Source organism: Vollenhovia emeryi, unplaced genomic scaffold (assembly GCF_000949405.1).
Source record: "Vollenhovia emeryi isolate VEMERY1.0 unplaced genomic scaffold, V.emery_V1.0 DF939151.1, whole genome shotgun sequence".
In the NCBI taxonomy this organism is placed as follows: Eukaryota; Metazoa; Arthropoda; class Insecta; order Hymenoptera; family Formicidae; genus Vollenhovia; species Vollenhovia emeryi.
In genome coordinates this window covers 1,236,719-1,257,720 of record NW_011967215.1, presented here as the reverse complement: position 1 = coordinate 1,257,720, position 21,002 = coordinate 1,236,719, and the positions used below count along the sequence as shown (strand labels likewise).

General features: G+C 38.0%; 1 protein-coding gene across 4 annotated transcripts in view; it reads right to left on the bottom strand.

The window, feature by feature from the left end:
* LOC105565514 (tyrosine-protein kinase-like otk) overlaps positions 1–21,002 on the bottom strand; it is a 108,732-nt gene that overhangs the window by 39,483 nt on the left and 48,247 nt on the right. For all 4 annotated transcript variants that reach the window (XM_012018780.1, XM_012018778.1, XM_012018777.1 and 1 more), the window contains one exon: positions 18,045–18,156. In XM_012018780.1, the coding sequence (XP_011874170.1) occupies positions 18,045–18,108 (64 nt within the window). In that variant the 5' untranslated portion in view covers positions 18,109–18,156. The remainder of the gene's footprint in view (positions 1–18,044; positions 18,157–21,002) is intronic.

The window sequence follows — 21,002 nt, the reverse complement described above, 5'->3', positions numbered from 1 at the left end:
AGAGAGAGGAGAGAGAAAGATATATATTTCCTTCTTCAGTCAAGTAATGTTCGTTAAATCTTTGGCAATCTCTTAATTCTCTTGTTCTACGTTCATTAGCTGGAGATGGCTGTCAAATCGTTTTTAGTTTTAACGAGCTATTAGTTTTGAATGGATAGTCAATTGGACATTCGTTAACCAGTGAATTCGGTAAAAGTTCACGTAGAGTTTGCAATTGAAAAGATTCGGAAGTGGAGAAATCACGAGCGTATTGAGTGTCCTAGTCATTTTCGAGAATTTAAAAACCGATATTATTTAATAAAAATTTATCGCAAAAGTTGCAAAGTATAATTCCCCGATGATTAAAGATTTGTTGTAGTACATTTCCGATGTAGAGATTAAAGATATTCAATATTTGCGTCATAAAATATTGAAAAGGATTCCCTGCATATAAAATTACCAAAATAATTTTACTTCCCATATAGTGAAAAAAATTAAATTCTTATTGTACAGACAACATGATATATTGATAAAATATATTTCTGTATGCACATTCGGGAAAATTAATGTTTTCAATATTTTACTTTTCCTTCATTATATTAATAATAAATTTCAATATAGCGCGCATTATATGTACAATTAGCGAACATCTTTCCTCTCTTGGACGCTTCGAATTTTATAACATTTGAGTGAACGGAAAATGATTATTGCGCAAAAGGAAGACTGATGTAATTATCGTATTTAGTAATTTGCGCAAATACTAATGGCTTGCTTTTAAACGCATGCATAATACTCAAAACTTGACACATGCTATTTAGTTTATTCGTCGAAATTACGACGTTACGTTTGAATACAAATATGATATTTGAAATATAATATAACATCCGCGTATCCATGCGTGCAAGTACAATGTGGGCGCGAGCGTGCATATATGTGTTTCACCGAAATTTCATTGTTAACGAATACGAGTACCGCGTAATTATCATACGCTCTTTCAGCGTAGATTTTACAATGATCTGCCTTCCGCAAGACGATGCGCATTTTTAATGCAATTTAAATTTGCACTTTTAACGAAAGCTTTGTGCCGGTCCGTATCAAAGGATTTCAGCGAAAAAATTATGTTTGAGAGATATTAAAGGATTTTTTTAATACAACCTTTTTCCCAATTAAACGCGAACTTGCCTCAGCGAGCTTAACGCGCGGCTTGATCGCCGAGCTTTAGCGCGAAAAGGTACAATTAGCTCGGCCAAGTGGCCCGCGGTCTCGCTCGACGTTAGGCGTCGCCAACATTCGCGTTTGCCTCTTCATTATTACAAGAAGTCATCTGAGCAGTCGGCGCACACGTGTTTGCACCAAAGCGCGGAGGTTCTGGCTTTCCCTCTGGCGTTTACATCTACATTCAATATAGACCGAGGGTATTGGAGATTACGTTACCATACACGTGTATGATTAGTTCAGATTAGAGCCGACCGGATCGGTTAATGGCCGGCGGTCCGCGTATTGCGAACATCCATTCGATCGCGAGCGGTACGAACCGTGCGTGTCCCGCGCGCGCGCGGCAAACAATGAATAAAGCGACGGGAGGAAATTACATCGGCGCCGCGCTCGCAGCAATCTCAGCGCGTTGTAATCCGTAACAGCGGCATTAAAATGCCGGGCGAACGGTCATTTATATGTCGGCGTGCTATCGGACGCGTACTATCGATCGAATATTTATAATGGGCATTTATAATGGGCGCGATATCTCGTCGCATTGCGAGCGTAATATTGTCGCATTATCGACATAAAGCACGTATCAAATATCGGCCCGCGATGGCGATATCGGTGGGATGACGAGGACGAATTCCCTGAAATATAATATATAACATTCAGCCACACTTATCGCAAAATTGGAGGTACACCGTTGGGTCTTGAATCAAGGGAAAATTTCATGCAAATGAAATCCTCGTGAAGCAGGAAATTTGAATTACGTCTCGTTGGCGGGGAAAGGCTGACGAATTCTTAATTAGCTGACAATACAGTTTATTCTTAGGCAAATAAATCGTGAAGAGACTGTCACGTATGAAAGCACATTGATCACGTCCTTTTATCGACACCTCGTTTTCCTCGGGAGATGCATCTGTCACCACGTTGTCGTTATCATTGCCTCGTTCGGTGGCTTCCTGTTTACTCGAGACGACTTTAATTACACGAGTGTCAAGTCGCGGGTGGAATTGAACGAGGACCGAATCGGCGAAGGTCCGCGGACAGGTGTCGCGAGAGTCCGCGTGTCCCCCGTGTTCCATTCGGGAACAGCTGAGGTTTTTCAGCCGCGCGAAACGATTTTCCGCATCCGCCTTCCGGCGCCGCTCGTCGTTTCGTACTTTTTCGCGATCGCGGATTCAATCCGGTCCCGGTCGCGGAAACCACGGCCGGTAGTCCCCAGATTTACATCGCGGTTTGCTCCCCAAAAACAACAATGCGTCGCGTTCGTCCACGTGTCGTCGATCCCGCGGGTAAGGTTTGCTCGCGCCGCTGGTCGCCCTCGGGCCGGTCAACGCGGACCCGTGTGTAACGGACTTGGTCGCGAGCACACCGAAGCACCGTCGTAAACCGAATTGCGTCGGTCAACGTGGGTCGCCGGCCGGGCGACACCGCGGGATCGAGATGTCCGGCGTCGAGCGTCGGCGCTAGATGGAATTTTTATGACCGAATGTGTTAAAAATATTATCGCGTCGTGGGCCGGGCAGTTTCGCCCGCCGGCAGGCTCATTCGGAATGTATTGGACAATGCCTACGACCGCGCCGACGCGCGACGCGCGCTACGTATGTCGCAGTGATAAAGTATTCCGAAAATGCGATTCTATCGGTTGCGGAATACCGACAGGAGACGAGCGGCTTGAGAATAAATCGTCCTTTGCGATGCATTTCTCGCACGGTCGGCTTTGAAAGGCGAGAGGAACGAGGGCGCGATGGTCCGCGGGTCAAGGGAGAAACCGCTGACCAAAATCTTGTACACGCACCGGCATAAATGCTGTCCCTATCCTTGTGAGGTGCACGCACACAACTACAGGGACTCTAGTTGTGTGTGTGCACCTCACAAGGATAGGGACAGCATTTATGCCGGTGCGTGTACACCAATACCCACTAATGCCCAGTGGGCATCACTTTATCTTATATCTTTATAATGCCCCAGCCAGGTCTAATGCCCAAAAAATGCCTAGTAATGCCCAGTAATGCCGCAAATCTGTACACCGCAATGCCCTCAGCGGTTCCCGGCTCGCCCCGGGTATTCTCCGAGTATACTTCGTAAAATTTTCGCGGGTGTATCGCGTAAGCTAATTTTCAGCTTGTCCTTTTCCGTAATAATATTTTACGACACTGTTAACGGGTTTTACGGAGGAAGTCGTAATGGAAATATGGTCTTTAACTGTCACGCGAAAGATGCAGCACCGCGACACGGGCGCGCTAATATAGCGTAATTACTCTCGCGCGGGTAATGCCGAAAGTGTACCGCGAATATAGAATAGCTGATGTTATTGGAAATTACCGTGTCGTGCGCCGCGTGTGTTTAGAAAGTACGAGGCGCTTTTAGATATACACGCTGCATTACACCGCCATTGCGCTTATGCATATGCAGAAACGATAATATGACAGCCCGCCAAGTATTCCGCTGTATTCCGCTGTATATCCTCTTCTACGAGATTACCAGCTTTCTGGTACACGAGTGTGCCGAAACTTCCCTTGTCGACTCGCCCGTGTATCTAACTTCGAACTGTGCCGTAAATCGAAGGATATCATGCGAAAACGTTGTGTTAAACATTAACGGTAATATTGCGGGTAATATTGTAATATTGTGGGGGAGAATGAATCCAGGAGTTTTCTAAATTACGGATTATTTATACATGGGAGTTTATGCAAAGCTTATGCAAAGCTCTTTTATAAGTTAAGTCTCGAATGCTATTAGAAATAATAATTTTGTCGGTGTAAAGTTTGTCCATTTTTGTTTTGAGAATAAAAAAAACGGGATACATTTTTCCTTCATAGTTTTAGATTGTTGGAGCTTTGAACGCGAATGTCTCGGGAACTTGGATAATATTCTTTAAGAGAAAATTAGAGATTTGTTAATTACATCGAAATTCTAAAAGTTGCGAGAAAACGATTACTATGTGAATACAATGCGGATCTTCTTTCTTGTTTTCTTTTCTTGATAACATTTCTGATATTGACCTTTTTAATATCACTATTTATTAATTTATTTATGCGTATTAATTACATCGTAAAAATGAAAGGCGTCATACTTTTTATCGTCGATATTAGTCGTCATTGCCTTATTACTGAGAAAGGAAAGTATTTTGACAATATAAACAATACTTAATATATGAAATTTTAAGTAAACGTTCAATCTTTTCATAGTTTTGATATGTTTTCGTACATGTGCGGGCGAGAAAACATATTTTATTTATTTATGCACGCTTAATATCCTAACAAGTTTATTCTTTCACTGCACACTTCTATTTCCCATTCGAGACATCTGCATTCGGGAATTGTGACATATAATCTTGGTAATATCTTCGGATCCTGGTCTGAGCTTCGGAACATACGTGTAGATGTATTTTATGCTTCGTGTATATATCAAGTTGACGAGGTTGCGCTGTGATATAGAACGACAGATTATTACATGGATTCTGATGTCACAGGTGTTGCTTCTGGTTGCTTGTCAACAGGTTCGCGTCATCTGACTCTGTACGCGGTCAACAGCGTTAGTGAAGCGTGTATATGAACACGAAAAGCCATATGTACTCAGACATTGCAAGTGAGGTTTACTTTTTGTCATTCACTTGCGATTAATTGCGATTATTACAAAAAATGAACTACGTCATTATCAGTTAATATAGTTGGAACTATACGTAGAGAAATTTTTTTTTTCGAATTAACTACATACTGTTAACACATTTCCTCTTTAAATATAAATAGAAAATGTAAATAAGGCTCCTATACAAAACAACTTAAATTAACGAAAGTAAAGTTAGAGAATGTTTAGGCAATGTGAGCCGTCACCCGTTGAAAATGGTGTAAAAATTTTTTTATCAATATCGCATTGGTATTAACAGATTTTTAATCTAAAAACCACATAATATCCGAATACAATTGTACGTTTCGGTCTGCGAAAGCGACCCTCCTCAGCAATAAATTAACGATTAAACATACTCGTTTCGGACCGAGTTTAATCGTTTAATGTTTAATCGTTAATTTATTGCTGAGGAGGGTCGCTTTCGCAGACCGAAACGTACAATTGTATTCGGATATTATGTGGTTTTTTTAGATTAAAAATCTGTTAATACCAATGCGATATTTATAAAAAAGTTTTTACACCATTTTCAACGGGTGACGGCTCACATTGCTTAAACGTTCTCTAACTTTACTTTCGTTAATTTAAGACATTTTCTGTTATTTTTGCTTTTTATGGATACGAGACGCAATATTTGTACGAAAATTTATATGAAACTGAAACTAGTAATTGAATAAAATTTAAAGTAAAAATAATATTTTCTTTGATAAAATTGAAAGTGGGACAGCAATGATTTAAATTGACGTTAAGTAGTACGTAATAATGAATCGTGACTGGTGTAATTTCATTAATTTGACGCGGTTATTCCGATACATACAAGACTCAATTTTAATTCTATCATTAATTCCGTGGATTTTCTATCCACGAAAATACTCGGTGATTTTCATTTATAGTTTTGCTATTGCTAATGTAGAAATATCCCGAGACTATAATTGCCGCGTCGTTTAGCGAAATTCGCAAATATTCCGGGAATGTTCTAACAATCCACGAGATGTGGAGTGAATAAACTATCGTTGTAATCCTAAATCCTGAAGCGATTATTTCACTGGTAGTAGTGACAGATTAGCGTAAAAGTTTAACGAGCTGCGAAGAGAGAAACGCAATCCGGAGTAGTGTCGCAAGCCCGAACGTAGCGCAGTCGGAGAGGATGACATCGACGGCGAAGAACGTAAACAACCCCCTCGCGGCTTGCACATGCACGGCGAATCTTAAATTCCGCACCCGCCGCAATAATCCCTCGTCTCCTCTCCCCGCCCCTATCTCCGCATAGCCGAGTGAATGACTAGCGTAATTGCCGACGACCCAGTTGCAACCCCCGACGCCGGGGGTTGCATTTCGAATACGACAGCGGGCGAGGCGGCGAGGACGAGCGAAGGGGGACGGTGGAAGGGCCAGGTTACGTTGCGGCGTCAAGATTCCGTCTCGCGATTCCGTATCGGGCGATTAATCATCCGCTCGCGCTTTAATTACAATCGCCGGTGCTTTACACGTGACGACGCGGGATACGCGCGGGTAATCGCGCCAAGTTACTCGTCGGCCTTGTGCGAACGCGTTCCCGGGCAGCGCGCGGACGTGCATTGTGTGTGCATTTTACATGGATAACCCGGAACTCGCTCCCGTTCGAGCTGGTCGAATCTTTAATATTTACGAAAGCAATAAACGCGAATGTCGGACCGCTCAACGTTGCCGGGCTCGAGTTGCGCTAGTACTAATAATAAAATCATCATTAGCTTACGCGATGCGGTTACGAAGATTATCCGAATAGCGCGTGGCATTCCAGCAATGTTGCAGCAACATTGCGACATTCCAGGTGTATGCAGGAATATGGCAAAGTCGCCGTGACATTACCGGAATGTTCCCGGCGCTGTGCGTTTATAAACGTGCGCGTTATTATTTTAATGGAACAAATCAGCAACATTATTTGCGATTGTGCTCACTGTGAAAGGAGAGATCGTCTGATTGGCTATTAAGCGCCCCGCACATACGGTTTCGTATGTATTAATACATCTGCTCGGCCGTCGTCGTGGCTATCGCTCAATTGATCAACTTCAACGGCTGAAGTTACCAACTATTCACGATAGAGCGGACACGATCGATAGCGAAAGGGCTTTGACCACCATCGCACAAAGGTCTCGTCGCGCGCATAGGAGACCCATCAGCGCAAAGGTCTATTTAAACGGAGGGATTTTTAATACAACACCTTAATACCGTCGTTTTGCTATCGATGTGTAGGTTGTTGACACCTGGGATAATGCCATTTTGGCCTAAGCGCTAATTTCAGAGGCGACATTTATCTACCTGTCATCTCTCCTAAACTTGAAATCTAGGACACCTTTCGCATGGAGACACTTATTCATAGTCAGGCGCTTAAATATGTAGGCATATGTGCATGGATAAAAAAATATCTTAATCCAAAAAAATATTACTTCACTCAAGAAAATTATTCATTAGGTGGCTCCTACTAGCTTATTAACTTAAATTTAAAAAATAATAAATTAAAACATGCATTGCTTTAATTTAAGTATTTATTAAATATCAAGGAATAGATAATTTTAAATTAAAAAAATCTTATTTTAATTCTATAAAATGTTTACTAAGATGTAATTTACACAGCGAAGTAAATTGGATTTCTTATTTAACAAAAACAATTATTTCATTTAATAAATCTTAGTATTCTATAATATATCTCATGAAATTTTTATTTGAATGTAGAAAATGTAATGATTTAAATTAATTTACTTAATATAATACATAGATTTACTTGAAATTTGATTTTTTATTTAAACACTTCAGTAAAAAAATAATTTTAAGTAAATATATTTACTTAGTTAAAAAAAAATTTTGTCAGTGTGACCAAATGTGTAGTGGAGTATCTTAGAATTACATATTTTAGAAAAAAAATATATAGTACTCTGATGAATTTGAAATCAGTTTTCATCGTGTCTTTATCATGATTTTGATGTTATATACATTTTATAAACAGTACGCACATATATTTTTTGGAATATAAAATTTACAATAACAGGACGTATTGCATTTTAATGTTGATATTAAATATTTTATGGAATATTAAAGATTTTTGAGCGAGAAGCGCCATGAACGTAACGTTACAATTTTGTGCGATAAAAATCTCAATACCGTGTTATTCGGATGATAATATTCTTTGTCTGCACATACTTCCGGGCTGAAATGTTTTGCTAAAAAGTTCACAGACATTTTAGCCGATTCGACAAATAAAATTATACTTGCGAAATTCGCCCGAGTGAAAATTTCATCAGAACATCTATCGGTTGTTGCGATAAATTGACGATTAAATATAGGTGCATATGCAGGATAGCACAGGTGCTTGTGCCCCGTTCGGCAGGATCATAACGCCGGCGGCGTTCGCTCGCAAAAAATTTTTCTGCGGGTCATCGCGCAGTTTGCGCTTACCAAATATTCGGTGATTAAGGTAGATCGAGTATATGGATTTTTTTGTTCTATTTTTAAATCTATTATCCGATACCGATGTTTTGAAATGCATGTATTCATGCGGGACTCGGTATCGCATAAACAATCTCTATCCTTCAACGGTAAGTAAACTAAGCGATAAACTTAACAAAGTGGTAGAACAAATATAGAAGATAAACGAATATGATATAAGCACAAAAAAACTGGTATTTATTTAAAAAGATTTTTGTATCTTTTCTTTTCCTCTTTCATTCTCTTCTCTCTCCTTTAACTTTATGTAATCTTCGACAAGTATTTTACATTACTACGAATGTACAAGGGTGGGTATTGCGAGTCCATTATTCTCTTAAGTCTAACGATTCTTCTTCGCGTATTGATTATGACAGTAAAAGTTGCTATTATTTATAGCAGTATTTGGAAACGAAGACTTCTACGTCAGATAGATGCAGAAGGTAGGTTGAAACGCGATGCAATCAAAACACCGTGATGCTATTTTAAATTGTGCCGGGATTAAAAGGTTGCGGCGGAGGGATTCGATATCGTTTCCTCTCGTTCTCCCTGGCTTCTCTTACAATATATTCGCAATTAGCGGGATATTAAATTCTCGGACGTTGCTATATACGACTTGGATCGCATGTTTGCTCCGCTTATAGCGCATATGCTCCGTTCACACGCGAGCGCGATGGAGATCGATATTATTTAATTTCCGGACGTTCGAATTTAATGTTTCTTTTCGTCTAACATCGATATGCGCGCGTATACATAAATATGAAGCCTAAAAACGTTCGCATTCCGACGCGGACATCTTGATAAGAAATTTCTTTTAGATTCACGCATAAATGTATCATTAATTAAATGTGTGAAAATTAGATCGTTTGAAACATTAGAAGACAAAAATATTTTCAGCAGTTCGAGATCTGGTACTCCGCGTATATTGATATGAGGCTTTAAAATCAAAGGGATTGAAGAATATATTTTAAGAAACTATAAATATGTGTAAGAATTATAAATGAAATGTGAACGGAATTGAGCTTTAAATACTAAGATGTGAAGAGCACATAAAACACACAGAAAAATCAGAGCAGGATAGCTAAGTGTTTGGAAGAACGTACGTTACATTGTATTAGGGAATAGAATGAAAGTTAAGTTTTATTAAAAGAATGTTGTATTGAAACTTTTATAAGAAGTTTTGCATTGAAATAACAGGTTGACAACACGCAACGAAAATTGTGGAGGAATAATTACTATCTGGCTAGACAGAAATTCATTATTTAATCACGTGAACGGTTGATATTTAAGAATAGTTTACTGCTGGAAATATATCCTATGATTTATATGATATTAATTGAAACGCTATTTAAGAAGGAAATTTATCCAGTGAGCATCTATACATATATCTATTTTCGCTAGATTACTAGATGTCAAGCTAGAAAAAGACTAATCATTCCACTTTCAAATGATTAAATAATAGATAATTAATTTCAGAAAATAAGCCATGAGGCATGAAAAGTTAGGTTTCCATCGAGAATCTCAACAATTCAACATTTAATTAATTAATTCTTATTAAAAATTAATAAATAATATTTGTTTTAAACGTTCATTAAGTATGTATGCTGAGTCAATTAGTACTATCGCAATTTATCTGAATATTAAACTTTTAATGTTGCTAAGTTAAATTAGCAATGCGCTTAGTTAAAAAACTAGTTAGTTAACAAGATAATTTTGTGATATTATAAAGCTAATACGTGATATTTAGACATAATATCTTACTATACAGATATGATCTTGACTCTAGCAATTTATCAAATTTCAAAGTTAGAATTCGCGTAATTTATACAGCTTTATGAAGCTTTTCATTGAATTTATGAAGCCTTTCGTGAGTCTAAAACATTAATTGCAGTTTCGTTTCTAATCAGTGCATGTCCTATTATCGATTGTAGCCATTTGTACGAAAGAAATTACTACGTGCTCTGCAGTAATTAACTCCTTCCAGTTTCTGTGCCTAAAAAGCGCATTGCTGGCACGGTGGCAGTTACAAGATAATTTGTTAATCTAATTGACAGCAGCTTGACAGCAACCGTTTTATCATGGAATAATTAAGATATAATCAAGATGTTTCAATCATCTCTGTATGTTAATAATACATTGTAAATAGAATATTGATTGGAAAACCGCAGTATAAATAATATTCAAATCATCTATCTATTAGGTTTTTTTCATTAAATTCCAATTTATAGTTCGAAAGTGTCAAGCATCCACGATTCTCTTTTACGTTGCCGTTTTGTTCCAACGAGAATTCTTATCGCTATTATTTGACAATTTCTTAATTACAATAAATAACGACAGATAACGACAAAATAGAAAAATGTCAAAGTTAAAAATCTCTCATTTAAAAGTTCTCCATGAATGAATGTATTTTTATACTTTTAGCAGAGTATGGTTTTTGTATTTCTCAGTGAATCAGATCGGATAGTGATTTGCTGATTTTCTTTTGGTAAATAACGAAGCTAATAGCAGGATATATTCGGTCTCGCAAGGTTGACTACAAACTAAGTTTACTCGTCATTACCGCACTAGCTATGCTGCAGTTAAAGCAACGACGGCAGTTTCGTTTACTCGCGCACGCTTCCGTTGCTTCTGCCTTGTCGGAAATGATGCTTTTTACGTCTCGCTGTTTCTCGTCTCTTATTTCGCGATGCTACACGAATCTGCTTCACGATTTTATTTGGCGGCGTAAAACAACTTGACGTTAGTCTTGATAGTTAACGAAAGATGCCGAATCACATTGCATACGTATTTTTAGAGATAATCTCATAATCTCATTAAATAGATGGTTTTTGCTTGTGTTAAATATTAATTTTTTTAAGTTACGTATGCTGTATTTTTGAGCTTGTATGTCAATATTTTTAGATAATATATATGTTAATTGTTTGAATAAAACTCACTAGCAAAATATCTTAAAAATACATGTATTTTGTAGATTTTTGTATATAAATATTACCTTAATTTATTATTTAATTTTTATCCCCAAAATAGAGTAAGTTAAATGTGATTGGGTTATTGTACTGAAAGAACAGGACACAAAAATTTAAACGTATAAATATAGAATAATACATAGTATATAAGTACTATGGTAAAACTTTCATTTGGAATTTAATTCGAGAATTCAACTAATTTACGATAAATTCATTTAAATTTAGAAGACTCAATTAGTGTTATAAATTAATAAAGCTATTTAAAAGAGCCAGAATTGCAACTTGAAATATAATATTATACATTAAAAGGACTAGAAAATTCAATTGTCCCAGATTTTAAAAAGTTCTGCTATTTGCTTTCTTCATTTTTTGATGTTGGAATATTGTGATACTTTTAAAATCCCGTAATCTATTTTTCGTGGTTGCGTTAACTATGAAGGAACAGAGAAAGCTTTCAATTTAAATGTCATAAATTACTCGAGAGAAATCTTTTATAGTTATAATTCGATGACAATATGTATATATACATATATATATATATGCGATATACTATTCTTAAATTAATATTAAAATGGAATATATATTATTTTGAGTCTATTTTCATTTGATGTAAATATGTATATGCTTTCAGTATTCTGCGTCTCTTGATATATATATATATTTTTTATCAATTAAATATATTTCTACCTCTTAAAAATGCCAACGTGTATGAATTTCCGTGTTAAAGCTTTCGCAAGGATCCAATCTTCGCTGCGAGAATGAAAAGAAAACTAAATCTTTGCAACTACAGAACAGCATTCTTGAGTGAACAATTTAAGTTGTTGGCAGTTGAAATGATCACAAGTAAGAATAAACTCTGAACTTTAGTGTATAACTGAAGGAAACTGATTTGCGAATTAGGTGTTCACGGCCAAGAGGTCGAAGGTTAGAAAGAGAAAGCCAGAACGTTCGAATATACACAGAACGGCGTTCGACGTTCGAAATTCCAAGAATTTCCGCGATTGATGAACCTCAATAATCAGCAAAATTTTTAATAACGGTATCTGTCACTTTTCCTGCACCTCGTAGTTTCATATATAGTATTTCTTTTAGCTGCCGCAAGATTAAATAAACATTTCGTTTACAGAGTAGTGTCAGACAAAAGTTAACTGTCGTTCGTATTTTCAGATACGACAAATTGATATAATACTAGAACCTAGCGTTGCGTGCGCTACACGCCACTCTGTCTCTTACTCTGTATCAGTATAACTATTAGTAGATATTATCAATTTTTTCCTAGCCTATTTTACTTGTACGCAATTTATTTTTATTTCACATCAATACATTCGATATACACAAATCTTTCGTTTACATGATGTAGGTCTAATGCAATTTTTATGTACAATATATCCATTATATAAATTTTTTAAATAAAAAATTTACCACTCACCGATACGATGCGCAACAGCGGAGTTGTCTACGTCGTAAACTACGTTGAACTGTAAAGTACAAAATATGATGTGTGATTATTATATATAGAATAATTATTTAAATTTGAAATTATTGCATTAAATATTTTATACATTCTTTAAATAGATATTTAATAAAATAATCATATAAAGTACTCGAAGAAAATCTCTTTCTTTTAAATATAAACTCACAAGATTTCAACGTATATTTTTGTGTGTAACTCTTATTCAAATCATTTGAATAAATAAGACAGAGAGTAGATATTAATTTTGTAGCCAGTAAATAATATATATGAAATAAAACACTCACCGCATGGTTGTTCCGCCGTTGCCCGATGCCCCCCAGGCCTCCTCCTCCTCCTCCTCTCAGATTTTCTTGTTGCACTCACACAATATTCACTCGCGAGAATGATTAACTACGATCGCGCGAAATTTCGTGTGACACTCCCGTATGCGACGTGAAATACCGTAAAACGCACAAAGTTCCGCCACGCAAATCATTCAACTCGCACGTTATTTTGCATTCTCGATTCGAAAGTAACGACGAATAAATCACTTTTACGATATAAAATGCGACGCGAATGTCGGAATCAAAGCATCTGCTGTAAAGAAGTAGTTATTAATCCGCGACGAAACGATATTTTACAATTCGAACTGTCAAACAATCTAATCCTTACGCGTAATGAATTGTACGAGCTAAGCACTCGCTACGATCAAATCTATTAATTGTAACAATTCACTAAGATAATTCTTGATTACATTTCGAGCTATAACGCAGCGACTTTCTCTACTTTCTGCCTGTTTCAGCTACGAAGTATAACGGAACGAAATGCAGCAAACAACGCAAATACTAAAGCCGTACACTAACAAATTTCTCTATCGGTTCTCGAAACTGAAAGACAGAATGCACTGAAATCGACAGATAATTCAAAGCGCGACGCGTAAACGAGATGTAATCACGATAAAGTATCACGATTTACATTCATATTTTATTAGACAAGCTAGTCTCGTGAAATATCTGTGTACGTTGACAAAGAGCCGTCGCCTCAACATATAATTCGTTTCTCTTTACAAGTTGTAGAAACTTAATAATTCATCGATGAACGTTACTTATTACCGATAAGGGTGTACAAATTAATAGAGTTTTATTCCCGTACTCAGGGCGCGATCGCGTTTCGGAAATTGATAACGTAAAAGTAATACGACGCACGGAGCGACTTTCGACACTGCCTGCCGGCTCGAGGTTCGGCGAGCGAATGATTGCGCGACGACCTTGCCGTACACAATAGCGGGGGGGAAAGTCGCACGATTCCGCGCGGGCACAGCAAAACAAACACGAACGTTGAGAATTCGTTATCCCGCCTACGAAATATGAAATAAATAAATGTTAAAAATTCTATACTTAATATTCTTTCTCTCTCTCTCTCTCTCTCTCTCTCTCTCTCTCTCTCTCTCTCTCTCTCGCTCTCTCTTTCAAATTACTTCGTTTAGCGATTGTTACTATAGGTACGTTTTACATATCACTTTCTGTGGATAATTAGTATTGCTTATGGTAACGATTGACTCTGTTCGATCGAGAAATTTTTGAGAAAGTGTTGAAACGAAAATCGTTTCTTAAAGTTTAATCACTTAGGGATGTTGCATTAATTTAGTTAATGTACGTAAACGTATACTCAAAGTAATGTGAAACCAGTAATGGCGACGCAGGAAGTAGGGTGCCCTCTTGCCTCTGTAAGAAATCGCACTCGATTCAATATTTTGTGTATTATTCCGCGCTTTCAACTTAGAAGCGCAGCCAACAAATTGTACTCGAAACAAGAGATTCAATGCGACGATACGAGATGTATACGAATACGAACATCGTTTAAAGAAACAATTATCGTCCGTTGTTAACGCAATGAGGTAATTTCAAGTTAGCTGATGAGTTTTGGACGTATAGATTTCATGTGTGAATCGCGCGAGATATCTGTCTTGCCGGTTAACCGAGCATCGATAGCAAATCGCCAGGATTCAGCGATCACGCGATGATATTGATCGCGGATTATTCACAGGGAACGATCGCGGTTTCTTCCCGTACTAGTCGCGAACGCGTATCAAAAAAGAATAATATACGATATGCGGAGCGGCGGATATCGACGCGGAATTTCGGGACACCTTCAACGAATAATTTTACGAAATCAAACTGTTGCTCGATAGAAAAACGTGTGAATGACTACGAGGTACGTAGATCGCGCGATTCGTGCAGTTGAGGACCCGAGTCGAAATTTTGGCCCTATGTTGAACCTTCAATTCTATTGTATAGTAGGACCTAAGACAGTAAAGGAGGTCGAACTACAAGTACAAAATTTACTCCCACTTTGAAACTGATAGTGTCGGAAATTTCTACTTTTGCCAATTTAGCATTAAAGTAGGTCCTTTTAAGTAGGAGCTAAAGTAAATTTGTAGAATTAAAGATTCAAGGGGGGATTAAAAAATATAATGTTATTCAAAGTAGGTTATTGCTCGTCTATGTAGGTGAATAGATCAGCTAAGTAGGTGTAAATTATCCTTAAAAGAGTCAAAATAGTATCAAAATTTCGACTCGGGGATGCACGTGTAACGCGAACTTGTAACGGAGCGCCGCAAGATCCGGAAACGCAGTCGAGGGATGTGACCTACTAAAGAATGGACGTTCCCAGGGCATACCGTACACATGGGGCGTTACGATTTAGACGTCGACGTATGAAATGAGGCACACGTTGCGGAATTTTGCAGTTCCATCGCTACCGCTCCCCCGCGGACCGCCCTTCCTTCACACGGGATCGCATCTGCGGATGCAATAAGTTGCGTTGGCTCTCGTATTTCTCTTCGGCTACCGCCACGCCGGGTAGCGTCGTGCATTATCATGGTAAGGACCGGGGTCCGACGGCATTCTACTGGAACCACCTTGACGCGCGCGAATTGAAGCCTCCCGCGTACCATCGGCGATCGATTTGTTCCGGACGTCCGATACCGGCGATCCTTATAAAAGAATTTTCCTTAGCGCGCCGTTCTCCAATGAAAGATGCGGGACGTTATCTTCATACCGAGTTAAATGGCGCGGAACGTTCGAGCTTGCAAAATATAATCGAATACTGCCCTTTGATAGCCGATTTTAGAGAAACTACAACTCGCAGATCCAAAATACAGCTGATGTTACTCTGGGAAAGAAAAGACAGTTAGCAACCCATTTTGGGGCCCACAATTAGTAATCGAATTATTTGGATTGTTCGTAACACACTCTACCTTGGGAAAAATTTTGACCGTTGATTTTTGTAGTTAAGCAACTTAACATTTCGGTTAGTGCTTCTTAAGAGAGAATTGATTAGTATTACTTAAAAATCTTGGATATAGATAGAATAGCTAATTGCGATTTTTAGTTACGCGGGGTAAAATTCGTAAAAGATTAGAGTGTTACGAACAATCCAAATAATTCGATTACTAATAATTGTGGGCCCCAAAATGGGTTGTCTTCTTTTCCCCGGAGTATCGCACATTAAAATGATAACACGGGGTATATATCAGCGTGTTGCAACGATGATACGCAGAATATTGCGCTAATACGCCTGCGCAAAACTTTGGCGATGTTTAAATAAGATTTCCTGCTACGGGCATCAGACGTAGTGGATACATTTAGTATGTTATTTGACTAGCGTCTCCTACCGTCTTGTCGGATAAACGACCACGGTGCGCTGTAAGATTTGTACTTGTCTTATGCAAGTGCCAGAATCTTCGCACCGTAAATTAACTAGCAACGTCTTGCGGCTAAAAGCGTTTGTTTTCGTTGCGGTTTTCATACACGGTGTATTCGCGAAAATGTGCGCTAAGGCGCGCTAAAGTTTCGTTCTGAATTTGCGCGTGGCAATAAATCCGTGTTAACGTAAGCAAGACAATGTAATATAGTGTGCGAGTTGCGGCACGCTATTTCGCATTTCCGCTCTCATTCGCGTCCGATGAACTGTGAGATACATAAAGAGCAATAAAATAGATGGAACTGACGTTTTCACGGTTTAACGCGTCTAATTCGACTGCTCGTATTCGCGAAACTTTTGCTTTACGGTCTATTGGATTTGAGCGCGGGATACATGGAAATAACGCAGGAATTCACAATGCATCAATAAGAATGCAATTCTAGCAAACTTTACAATATTTTAACATCCGAGTCAAATTGGCACGGAAATCACGGGCGTCTGAATTATGCGAAATACGTATATCCGAACAAATTTTTTACACCTTTGTTTTTCCAGTTTCTATTTTGTTGTATTTTTTTTAAATAAAAAGATAAAAATACATTTTATACTAGTTTCATTTCCATTCTAGATTTTCTTTTGATAAATATTGTACGATTAATAATACCAAATAAAATGAAAAGGACTTGTGGTATAAGAACAGCGGCAATAATTATTCCGTAAAAAACTTCACATATAATTTACGACTGTGCTACAAATTTATGAAGATACGTATATCTGTTTCTCTCTCCTCTCACTAACCGTTATCAGAAATCGGTTTATGGTATGTCAATTATTTGCTCTCGAGCAATGGTAAAGCGAGAAATGATATGCCTGTCGATATTTCTGGTCTCCCTATTCCCATTTATCTTCTTTCCCACTTTCTTCTCTTTGCCCCTTGTTCTAGCTATTAACCGTTATCGAGACGATTCTTATCACACGAGAGAGGAACTCGTTAGCGCACGAAGACCATAAATCGCGGATGGGAAACAACGGAGTTCCGTTTGGCTTCCACGAATACGGGAGGGGCCTGCCTAAATCCCCTATCGGAAGCATCTCGATAGTTATCAAAGGTCGTTTGATATCATTCGCATTCTCCATTAATACCCTCTACGACCATACGTAAGTGGTATAACTGTTCGTGTAAATAGAAAGATTGCTCAAGATTATTCCTGGACGATTAATGAGCACTAAAACTATGCAATTGTTCCTGTAGTTACACAGTTTAACGTATAAAAAGCTTCGCACGAGGCTTTTTATATTAATAAACTAAAGTGAATACTATTGGCAATTTTATTATTCTGGAAAACTCTTATCTTAATTGTACGTAATTGTAAGTAACACCGCGAAAGAGCATTTTACACGTATTCATGAGTTTTAAAAGTGTTCGTCGTTGTCGCTCCCGGTCTTATTATTGGCAATGCGATCGAGGACGATCGTTAATCACGGTAATTTGTTTAACGTGTCAATTGATTATCGACTCAAGTCGACCAAACGCGGGACCTCCTGAGGGGTTTTCTGAAAGCGAGGGGATTCAGGCCGCACGGCGCGCTCGCTTTTTCACGATGCCGTTGCATTTTTCCGGCGAACGGACGTTGAAGAGGAGCATCGCTTACCGATCGGCTGTATCAGGTAGCGCAGCGATGCCAGCAACGGCAGGATCAATAGAAACGGGGCCATGACGGCTTCGATTCAGACGTCCATCTCGCGTTCATTCACGAGGCCGGTCTGTAACAGAAAAAAAGCGCACGCAACCGTATTAATAGCCCGCCGCAGTCTTCCCGGCGCTGAATGCGCTGCAATGGGCTCTTCATGTCGCGGAAACTGGCGTTCATTATTTCGATAATCGATCAAGTATCGTCCCGGACGGACGAATCAATTCATCCGTTCCCATTTCGCGCCAATAGCAAGCATCTGCCTTTCATCCTTTATCCACTTTCCTGTCAGAAGCATTTATTGCATTTTTGTTGTGCCATTTTGCGGACACAAAGAGCCCCTTGCCCGTTAAAGATGAAACTATCTTTCATTTATGACGAGATTCAAGCTGATTCGAAATTTACATTAACTCCAATTTTCTATTATCTTTTTGTGATACTACTGCAAAATATAGTGAACATATATTTTTCAATAGTTGCAAATAATATTATTGCAATATTATAAAATAATATTACAAAATATATTCGATAAAACACAAAGGCAATAAGAGTCGACGCAGGATGTCAGTAGCGAATAAATAAACAAAACAGTTTAATGTATAAAATTATTTAAAGAACAAGTCAAACGTTTCGATCATCTTACGTGATCCTCCTCAGTAACATATAGTATAAATAAGATAAAATTAAATATATCGCAGATAAAAAGTTTACATAAATCTTAATAAAAAGCCGAATATTAATTTAGAATAGGTGAACATTGCAACAACTAAACAAACAAAATATACTATATGTATAATAAGTATTTAATTTATACATTTTGTATTTATTAGATATTTAAGTAAAATATCTTAAATTTTACTTATAAATTCACATCTCCTAATAAATATTTTCGTAAGATACTTTAGATTTCATAACACAATTGCCGATATAATAGTGATTTAATCCTATTAAAAACCTGCAAGTAAATTTTATGTCGAATATTTATACTTAACAGTTCAACATTTTCGAGAGTTTTATGCACTTATATTTATGCATGCGATATTCACCAAACTTTTGCAGTTTACAATTAATTTTATAGTTCGTAGCTATTTCCTGGATATGCAAACATCACATACATACATGCTGATACTATCTGTTTTTTATTCTGGCAGTGATATTTGCCGAGAAGGCATTCGCGCACGGTGAACTTTTCCAACTATGTAAACTCTCATAAAACTAGCGGTTTTTAATGGTTGGCAATAGGCGGGGAACAAAATGGAAGCTTACTCGCAATGCACTCGACTGCGCCGCACTCGAGGCGACACAGGGGGGCTTTCTAATGTGGATCATGTTCAAAGTCATTATTAGCTCAAAGGAGAAGAGGGCCACCGCGGAAGAGAGAACAAAAGGCGAATGAGGAGAATAATGGAGGCAAAGAGCTTTCCAACAAGCCTCGTTATATCCGTGGGCTACGTATGCCTTTGCCAGAATTATGGTTGATACTCGTCACTGCGGCATCGACTGCGGTTACGCAGCGAATGATGGATAATCAATACGTACAAAGATTTTTAGATTCACTCGCCGTCAGATTTATTCAAGCAAGCTGCGTTGGTATTTAAGTAGAAGTCCTCCCGAGTCGAAATTTTGGTACTATTTTCATACTTTTAAGGATAATTTACACCTACTTAGCTGATCTATACACCTACATAGACCAGCAATAACCTATTTTGATGACATATTTTTTTACTCCTCTGTTGAATCTTCAATTCTAAAAATTTACTTTAGCTCCTACTTAAAAGGACCTTTAATGTTAAATTGGCAAAAGTAGAAATTTCCGACACTATCAGTTTTTAAGTAGGAGAAAATTTTGTACTTGCAGTTCGATTCCTTTTACTGTCTTAGGTCCTACTATGTAATAAAATTAAAGGTTCAACGTGGAATCAAAATTTCGACTCGGGCTTGGTTTTGAAATTTCACACCGATATATGTCGCAGCCATAGATAACCGATCTCGTAACTGAATACGTATCGATGGCATCAATGACACTATCAAATGAAACAAAGTAATAAATGAAAATCCATGCGAGTTCGCGTTATCGATATGTATCAATTTGCATACTGACCAATTAAATTAAATGTACAATATCATTGACAAATAAAAGTTTTAGTTACGCTCTCTAAAAGTCAGTCAGTGAATTATCACTGAAAACAGTGAATAGTCACTGATTTTTGTAAGTATACTACTGAAAATTGCAGTGGTATACTTATAACTGTAAATCAGTAACTATTCGCTGTTTTCAGTGATAACTCACTGATTGACTTTTAGGGCGAATTTCAGAAACGTCGGTTAACTGTTAACCAGAGTTCAGTCAACTTCCTATCTTTTTCTATTTTGTTATCTTAAAAGAGACAGAGAATCAATTAACTTTCGGTTAGCAGTTGACTGACGTTTGTGAAACTGGCCCTTATTAGAGATCGAATCTTCCTAGATTTAATGTTGTACGCAGAATCAGCTATTTACCAATTGTAAATAAAAATTATAGACTTAACAGATATACAGGGTGTCGGATTCGATTTGGCCGACTTCAAAGATTATAGTAGATTGGGTCAAGCTGAGAAGAAAAGTTATATACCATTTTACAAAATCCGTAATTATTATCGCGTAATTAAGAAAAACGTCTGAGCCAATAAGTGCACAGAGGAGCTGAAGGCCGGACTCAGCAGACATGCAAAATGGTGTAATATTCTCCTACCACCAGAAAAACTTTTTCGGCGCGGTGTCATATGTCGCGCGTTCGCTCGCTGCGCGCCGTTCGCCCGCTCACCGCTCCCCGCTCTCCTCCGTCTCTCATCGATCGATGCGTGACTCCACCTCTCGCTATCGGATCTTGAGAGATGTCAACAAATACACCATTTTGCATGTCTGCCGAGTCCGGCCTTC